Genomic DNA, 10,334 nt, shown 5'->3' on the forward strand with positions numbered 1-10,334 from the left:
AAATATATGCATACATGTATATATATATGCATACATGTATATATGTATGCATACATGTATATATATGCATACATGTATATATGTATGCATACATGTATATATGTATGCATACATGTATATATGTATGCATACATGTATATATGTATGCATACATGTATATATGTATGCATACATGTATATATGTATGCATACATGTATATATGTATGCATACATGTATTTGTATGCATACATGTATATGTATGCATACATGTATATGTATGCATACATGTATATAAATGCATACATGTATATAAATGCATACATGCATATAAATACATACATGTATATAAATGCATACATGTATATAAATGCATACATGTAAATATATATGTGCATACATGTAAATATATATGTGCATACATGTAAATATGTATGCATACATGTATTTGTATGCATACATGTATATGTATGCATACATGTATATGTATGCATACATGTATATAAATGAATACATGTATATAAATGCATACATGCATATAAATACATACATGTATATAAATGCATACATGTATATAAATGCATACATTTAAATATATATGTGCATACATGTAATTATATATGTGCATACATGTATATATATATGTGCATTCATGTATATATATATGTGCATTCATGTATATATATATGTGCATACATGTATATATATATGTGCATACATGTATATATATGCATACATGTATATATATATGCATACATGTATATATATATGCATACATGTATATATATATGCATACATGTATATATATATGCATACATGTATATATATGCATACATGTATATATATATGCATACATGTATATATATATGCATACATGTATATATATGCATACATGTATATATATATGCATACATGTATATATATATGCATACATGTATATATATATGCATACATGTATATATATGCATACATGTATTTATATATGCATACATGTATATATATGCATACATGTGTATATATATGCATACATGTATATATATGCATACATGTATATATGCATACATGTATATATATGCATACATGTATATATATGCATACATGTATATATACACATACATGTATATATTTATACATTTTGTATATATATACATATATGTATATATACGCACACATGTATATATACATACATGTGTGTATATATATATATGCATGCATGTATATATACATACATGTATATATATGCATGCATGTATATATATGCATGCATGTATATATACACATACATGTATATACACACATCCATTTATATATACATATATCATACATATATATAAACATATATACATATATATAAACATATATACATATATGTATATATACACATACAAATATAAATACATATATAAGCAAATATATATTCTTATATAAGCAAATATTTATACATATACATACATATATATACACAATATACATAAACATGCATATATATGAATATATAAACATATAATATATACATACATATACATATACAAACATGTATAGACACATATATACATATATAATATATACATACATATACATACATGTATATACACATATACATACATACTATTCATATATACTATACATATATACATATATACTATACATATATACATATACATACATATATACATATATACATATATACATATATACATATATACATATACATACATATATATACACTTGTATTTCTATATATAATCATACACATACATAAATACACGCACATATTTATGTATATATATATATTTTTTTTTTCTAATCATATTGACATTTGTATGCATGCACCCGTGTCTGCGTGTACACACAGGCCTGTACATATATATGTAGACCTATTTCTAGATAATATATATATATATATACACACACAACTCGTATTATATACAAAATGCCTCTCTCTTCTTTCTCTCTACATATGCAAATACATCAGGCACACACACACCCACCTAACTACCTACTACACACACACACACACACACACACACACACACACACACACACACACACACACACACACACACACACACACACACACACACACACACACACACACACATCCATATATATATATATATATATATATATATATATATATATATATATATATATACATATACGTAAACATGCATATACAGGCTAGGTCTCCACATACATATACATATACATAAATAGCCATACATATATGAATATAGTCATAGAACATATAAGCATACATACAAATATTCATATATATATATATATATATATATATATATATATATACACACACCCTTATATATGTGCTCACAGAGCCATGCACACACATTCATTATTTTATATATTTTTCCTTATCGTAGAAAGAAACACAAATTTATATGCATAGTTTAATGTTCAGTAAGGCTGGTCACCTGAGGTCACGCCGAGGATTCTGCTGGTTGATAAACACCCGGTTTAAAACACGTCAGGTCGGTGGGAATAAAGGACTTCCAAAACCACTCAAGAATTTTACCTCTATGACACTAGCAAATTAGGTCGCGTTCGCTACGACCTTCGGCTGAGATTAATTAGTGCGATTTCCGAAATATCGAAAGTTTGAAAATATAACAAAATGACTTACCCGTTTTCATTTCTCTGTCCAATACAGATGGGTTTTCAATCGGAATCTATTACAGATTACTTTTTTTTAGTAATGATCTAACCTTATTACTTATGAAGCCTAAAACAAATGATGGTCCCAGCGCAGCACAGCGTAAAACATTAATCCACATCAAGCATAGATTTTTTTTTATTTTTAATTTCTCCAGTACACGAGGAAAAGAGAAACCGTTTAAACTTCCACCCGTGATTTGGTGACCGCCATCCTAGATAAACAAGAAGCGGGGTTTAATAAAATCACGAATTCCCAACTCCCGAGTACCAAGGCCTTCCCCCCCACAAACAACGGAGACACAGAGCTCACCACACAACGGGAGGTTTCGAGAAGAAGCATAAACACATACACGACGAGGGACAAATCAAACAAGGTACAACCCAGGGTAAATACAGCCCAGAGTTTTCACGCACCCATCTGCCCCCACCGCCCCACGATATACACAAACCGTCATTTACAGTCACCTAGATGAGAATGCACCAATAAACATTCTCCACTCTTGTGGTAAAATGCACCCTGAAGGAATGCGCCCCATATGCCATCAGTTTTAAAAGTTTGAAGCCAACCCTGGACTCCCAAACTAACGAGAATGCTTGATTTATTCATATATCCAATATCAACTGACCGTAATGGAAGAAAGTTATCGTAAAAGATTGATAATATCTAGAATGATTTATAAACACATAATCTACAGGGATGTCTTGAGAGACGTCTGTTATTGATTTAATTACGTTACACAACTTTCCATTTATAACTTTATAAGCCATATAACTTATTGAACCGACTTTCAAGCGCATAGCAATCCTTCGGCTCGGCTACACGAGAAGACTATTAACTTAGGGGTTGTCAAAACAAGCCTTTTCACTTATACTGTACATCTAACGCCTGGTAGTTTGGGTAATTCTGAAAGCAAGCCCACGGCCTACACAAAGGCTGCATTGGCACAGACAAAGGGAGTAAAAAGAAGGATGGTGCCCGAAGGGTTTTCTTGGAGGCGCGTGAGCCAGCAATATTTAAAAGACCATCGGATTTCTCTACAAAAGATTTTTTATCGTCGAGCATAAAGGTTCATAGGAGAGATTAAAGATGGTAGAATACCTTGAGCCAACTCCAAGGGGGAACAAATAATCCTAAAAATCAGTGCTCTGAAAATAAGTTTACGATATCTAGGAGAAAAACCTCTTGCCTAAACCACCAACGAGCCGGCACCTCTATCAATACCAACACTGAATAAACATTGTTCCCATGTTTAGAAAGTGTTGCACCTGCATTGAAATATTACGAAAATAGAATTCTACATTTTTCCTCGGAGTGAAAACAACTTCCTCCCGGCCGATGTATCTTTGTCGACAGGAACGCCCTGGACGCAGCCCGCCTCCGCCTCCACGCGCGCGCGAGACGTCAGCAGTTCCCTCCATAAAACCTAATCGTAAAAGCTAGCTAACTGTAAGCCATATTACGTGGCAAATGACTCTTAAGTACGAAATCCGTGCCGAAGCAATGGCGGGATGTGGCTCCCCTATCCCATCCATTTTATGTGACTCATCACGAGAATGTGAAGACGGAGAGAGAGAAATCCTTGAGCTGCACGGCCGACTGCTCTCTGTCGGCAGCGGGCTCTACGCCGCCTCTCCCGGCCCGACGCGACGCTCGGAACCTGCGATGCTAAAATACCTTTACTCTTAATGAGTGCAGAATTGCGTTATAGTACGTCTCGTAATTAAAAATAAATTGAATGCCATCTCTCTATTATCAAAAACAAAAGTATTTTAACATAGGCTTTTGTTTATTAACGATAAATTCCTCCCACGTAGCGGTGTCAAAATGGTACAAAGCGTACAAGAGATGCCGTTATTATTTTACTAATTTACATCTACGTGTAATAGTTATCACAATTTATCGAAGCTGAAGTAACTGGCAGTAGGCCTATAATAGCGCGGAACTAACATCAGTAATGCATAGAATAATACGCTGTACCACGCATGGAAGAATTAGATGCATGGCCAATTACCGGTTCCCGTACGATGGTCACAAGAGATGTTTAATTACGTCCAACATGCTTCGGTTCAATATACGCAAAGTTCCAAAGCAGTATCGTCTATCCGCCAACGCTGAGTTTGAAATCGGTGCGCGCTCAACACGGACCACGTTGTACGATCCCTTGCCAGAAGTTTCACTAACTACTGCTACAACTCTCTTAATATATATATATATATATATATATAAATATATATATATATGTATGTATATATATACATATACATATATTCTGAATATATATTCCCTGTGGGATATCCGAACCACGGTACTGAGAATAGATGAAAAAATAATTTTCTTTTAACCATAATGTGAAACATGTTCTAAAGAGGACAATCAAAGTTGCTCAGGTACTTACATTGGATTTGTAGTATTCCAGTGGATATAATGCATCTTCGTGCAGGTGCCAAGGCGACACACGCACATTATCTCCACACACACCACCACCACTAGCGTCAAATAACCACACACTTTGGCACTCATTGTAAACTATTTGTGTTAATTGTGCCTCCACTCAGGAGTACACACTTGTATATCAAGCGTATAATATGTAATAAATTAAATTAACAAAGCGGTCGGCTTGGTACCTCCCGTTTGCGTCCGCCGAGATTTGCTTTCGGCTATTCAAGGAAGACTCGAAAGGTGGGCACGGCCTTGCCTCACATTTTGAGTCGGCTGCGATTGCCCATGACAATTACACTATCACCTCCGTAGGGACCCATGTTCCGAGCACTAAATACACTCCTCGGTGGGTGACACCACGTTTTATCACTGCATGGTTACACTGAGTAGAGCGAGCTACGCGCACACCCTCCCCGTGCCACGTCAGATACGAAACTAACCTTTGGCGAGAGCAGTGGGCTGGCCTTGTGCGGCGCAGACTCGTTGCGCGTTGTAGGGCGGGCACAACCTTACGGCCCAAGCTAGCCTGTGAGCTTACCCGGGGTACCTCAGGGTATGGTGCCCACCTTCACTGCATTTTCACCCCAACTTGCGCTGCGGTACTGTAAGTGTTAACACCTTGCTTGACTGCACTTGGCTTCAGCCATCGCTGATCGTGATGGCATACGGGGTAATTCAACAGTTTCACGGGATTAGTATCAAGGATTACTTGTACGCAGAGGCGACTGGAGTAGGATTTTCAAAGATAGTTTATGATATGTTGTGTACAGGATAATCCTCTTCATAGTTAATGGCTATATACTGTACGATGTTTTTTGCATGATGGCATAACTTACCGCTAATAACAAAGGAAGTTGAAATAGTCTCGTTTAAAGCGAAGCAACTAACTGAATATTTTAATAACCATCTTACATAAATATCAGTTTATCATTATTCACTCCTAGTTATGCGAATGGTATTAATAATTCCCAAGTACTCCCGTATCGCGCACAAGAGCGAAGATGTAAAATGCTCAGCCAAGGCATGAATATAAATCGCTAATAAAGTTGAACGTGAGGGAGATTTGTGGACCAACGCTACAGAGAGGCGATCCTGACTGACGCTGGTTCCGTCGCTCCGAAATCTTCTTATTACCGCAGTGTTATTATTGTGAAATGTCTATATTTTGCATCATTTACAGAAATCGAATATTGAGACTGATGCTGATAGTGTTTTCAATATGTTGTTGTTGTTGTTTGTGAAACTATTTATTAAAGTTGATAGATCGTTCGTTATGATTGTTTTCCTTATTTTTATTAAACTATACCTATTTTATTAATGCTATTGATATAACTGTTGTAGTTAGTAATATCATATATTGCGGTAATTCGTTTATGGATAATGATATTAATGATGATAACAATAATTATAGTAATATTAGTTATTATAATAATTTAACAATGCTAATAATGACAATTATGAAAATAATAGCAACAAGTAAAACTATTCTACAAAAAACATATACTTACATGAACGGCAATATAACAACAACAAACTAACAGATATTAGCTACGATGGAATTCATTATAAAAACACTGCTTTTCTAAAAACAAAGATGATAAAAATAGTGAGTGTTTTATGATTAAAAAACAAACATCTAATTATTGTGTTTTATGTAACTGTCGTCATATTCATTATTATAATTTTTATTTAGAGTAATTTCTCGACGTTCATCATCATACTAGCATCATTAAAGTAATCAAACTACTCCTAATAATCATAATGTAACAATCACTTGACTGATAGTAACTCAGACAATGATAACTAAACAAATTAATGAAAATAATAAATATGGAATAATAATCATGATGACGATGATTATGGTAATGATGATGATGATGATAATTATAATAATATTGCTATTATTTCCATCATCATTATTATCATTAATGTTACTACTGCTAGTAGTAGTTGTTGTATTATGATCATTACTGTTACGAGTATTATTATTATTATTATTATTATTATTATTATCATTATTATTATTATTAGTAGTAGTAGTGGTAGTAAGAATAACAATATACAAAAAAATAATAATGATAATCTTAAAATAACGTTAATAATTATAATGATGCTAATAATAATAATTATCAATAATAGTAGTAAATTAACTTTTATGACTTATTATCATTACTATTATTAATGTTATCGTTAATATTATCATTATCATTATTGCAATCGTTATTATTGTTAATTTTATTTCTGTTGCTATGCTTGTTATTATTACTATTATTATTATTATTATTTATTATTATTATTATCATTATCATAACTAATATTATCATTACTATTATCATTATTATTATTATTATTATTATTATTATCATCATCATCATTATTATAATTATTACTATTGCAGTTATTATCCTTATGGGAACAGAAGCCACAACAGCATGGCGCTACTGAATATACTGATTAATAATATCTAAGTTTATGATAATAACAACACCAACAAAGCATTATGAATAATTATTATTGCGGATACTGTGGTTAATAATACAAATTCTACAGTTTCTAATATTTCCATACTTTATACGATTGCAACAGTCAATGTAATCTCTTCTCATATTACTCTCGTAAAATTTACCATCAATACTATAATATAAAATTAATTATTATCATCATCAACATCGTAAATAACAACAACAACAACAAAAGTAATAATGTTCATGAGAACAATAATATTAGTAATAATAATAATGATAATAATACCAATAATAATAATGATGATAAAAATGATAATGATGATGATGATAATAATAATAATAATAATAATAATAATAATAATAATAATAATAATAGTAATAATAATAATAATAATAATAATAGCAGCAATAATAGTGATAACAATAATGATAATAGTGATAATAATAATCGTAACAATAATAAGAACTGGAATAAGAACAACAGAAACAATAATAATAATGATGGTAATAATTATAACAATAATAATAATAATAATATAAAAGTAATAATAATTATAATTTACTAATAATAGTAATATCATCATCACAAACACAAAACCAAAAATAGTGATAAAGCTAATGCTAATGATGAAAAACAATACTATTATTAGTAATACTATTATGAACAACATTAATAACTAAGCATTAATGATCATAAAACAACAATATAATGATAACAATGGTATTAATAATAATAATAATAATAATAGTAAAATGATAATAATAATAGTAAATGATAATGCTAATAATAATAATGATTAATAATAATACTGATACCAACAACAACTATAATAATGATTATACTAAAAAACAGTATAATAAAAACAACAATAATAACAACAACAATAATAATAACAAAACAACAATAAACTACTAGTTATTTTCAAAACAATAATGAATATAAATAAGCAGTTGTCATAAAACTCGAATCCCCGAAAACAAGTCACAGCGCAGCGTGTGTTATGTTGATCCGACATAACACCGCGGCCTTATTCGCCAATCCCTCATATGCAACGGACGTTCTATGATGTTATACGCTATGTTGCGAGGAGAGGGAGGTCGGAAATCCCGCTGGTCGACGCGGTCACGGACGGGAGCGCGGGTTTACCATGGACGTACGTGATTTTTTTTGCGAACATTTCATGTGTCTTTCTCTTGTTTGTAATTGTAGATTATGTGGTATTTTTTTTGCGTGATGGTTTAAATGGGTGTTGTTATTTGGTCTTTATTTCCTCCTTGAAACCTTACTTTTTGAGCGAATACGAAAACTTTTTCTTTTCCTTACCCCGAACAAATTCATACGAAACCATAAATAACGATACAACGATAAAAACAACCATATCGCACCAAAAAATAAATTCCCAAACAAAAAAACTACAGAGAAATAGAGAATCAAGGAAGCGACGAGCAGGCAGATGTTTCCGCGCATTATCTCCGCAACGATTTTCTCGCACTATGAGGCTGAACGTGAGCCTAAACCCGGTGACTCATTCTAGAAACCAATGTGCATACAGAGAGACTTTCTTCTGTGTGACTGAACAGGTAGATAATAAAAATTATTATTATTATTATTATTATTATGAACTGTTGTGTGTTATCGTTTTTTCTTCTTCAATTATCACTATGGATTTATTTTAAGCATTATTATTAATTATTCTTTTTGGAATATGTTTATTACTATCACTGTAAAATGACATTCTGAATTTAAGCAAGATGGCTTGATATTAGCGTGACATTACTGTTACTTTTATTAGAAAAAAAACATAATTATTCTTTTGTTATTTCTATCACTATAATTAACAAATATTATCCTATCAAAATCATATTGTGTTGATTCTAAAACCAATGATGATTTCCTCTAATTACGATATTCATGAACATCGTTGTTATTGTCAAGACGTAATTATTGCAGCATTACCTGTAACATACAAATCAACATTATACAATTATACATAGTTAAAAAATGTAATAATAATAATAATAATAATAATAATAGTAATAATAATAATAATAATAATTAGTCGTTGTAGCAGTAATAGTAGTAGTAATAGTAGAAGTAGCAGAAGTAGTAGTTGAAGTAGTATAATTAGAAATAATAATAGTAGTAGTAATAGTAGTAGTAGTAGTAGTAGTAGTAGTAGTAGTAGCAGTAGTAGTAGCAGTAGTAGTAGTAGTAGTAGTAGTAGTAGTAGTAGTAGCAGTAGTAGTAGCAGTAGTAGTAGTAGTAGCAGTAGCAGTAGTAGTAGAAGAAGAAACAGAAAATAAATCTTTATCCTTCGAATGAAATGGAAGAGCAAAATTCACAGGACATTCCCACAGTCATTTCTTTGCGTACGGACGCTGGTGTTCCTCTGTCACTCTGGCTCGAAAAGGCCTTGCCACTTTAGTCCCAGCACCATACAGTCGTGGTAGTTGTCGACGACTGCACAACAGTAAAAAAATGTATGATGCGTGGAACCGTTCACGCCAGAGAGTTATTTGTTCTTAAAGTTAATAATATATATATATATATCTTATATATTCAGGAATAAAATGTGAATGGTAAAACAGGCGTGCTTTAACGTAATGTAATACAGTTTCAGAAATGGTGTTGGTTTATTTGTCTTCATTATGATAATTAATATAATCATTAATCGAAAATGGCAGTAGTGCAGTAGTAGTCTTAACAGTAGTAATAGTACTAGTAGTAGTAGTAGTAGTAGTAGTAGTAGTAGTAGTAGTAGTAGTAGTAGTTGTTGT

At 31.7% G+C, this 10,334-nt stretch overlaps 1 protein-coding gene across 2 annotated transcripts in view; it reads right to left on the minus strand.

The window, feature by feature from the left end:
- The window catches only part of LOC125035333 (ephrin-B1-like), a 275,883-nt gene extending 270,370 nt beyond the window's left edge, over window positions 1–5,513 (minus strand). For both annotated transcript variants that reach the window (XM_047627654.1, XM_047627653.1), the window contains exon 1: window positions 5,048–5,513. In XM_047627654.1, the coding sequence (XP_047483610.1) occupies window positions 5,048–5,172 (125 nt within the window). In that variant the 5' untranslated portion in view covers window positions 5,173–5,513. The remainder of the gene's footprint in view (window positions 1–5,047) is intronic.
- Window positions 5,514–10,334: the final 4,821 nt, after the last annotated feature.

This window comes from Penaeus chinensis, chromosome 19 (assembly GCF_019202785.1).
Source record: "Penaeus chinensis breed Huanghai No. 1 chromosome 19, ASM1920278v2, whole genome shotgun sequence".
Classification (NCBI taxonomy): domain Eukaryota; kingdom Metazoa; phylum Arthropoda; class Malacostraca; order Decapoda; family Penaeidae; genus Penaeus; species Penaeus chinensis.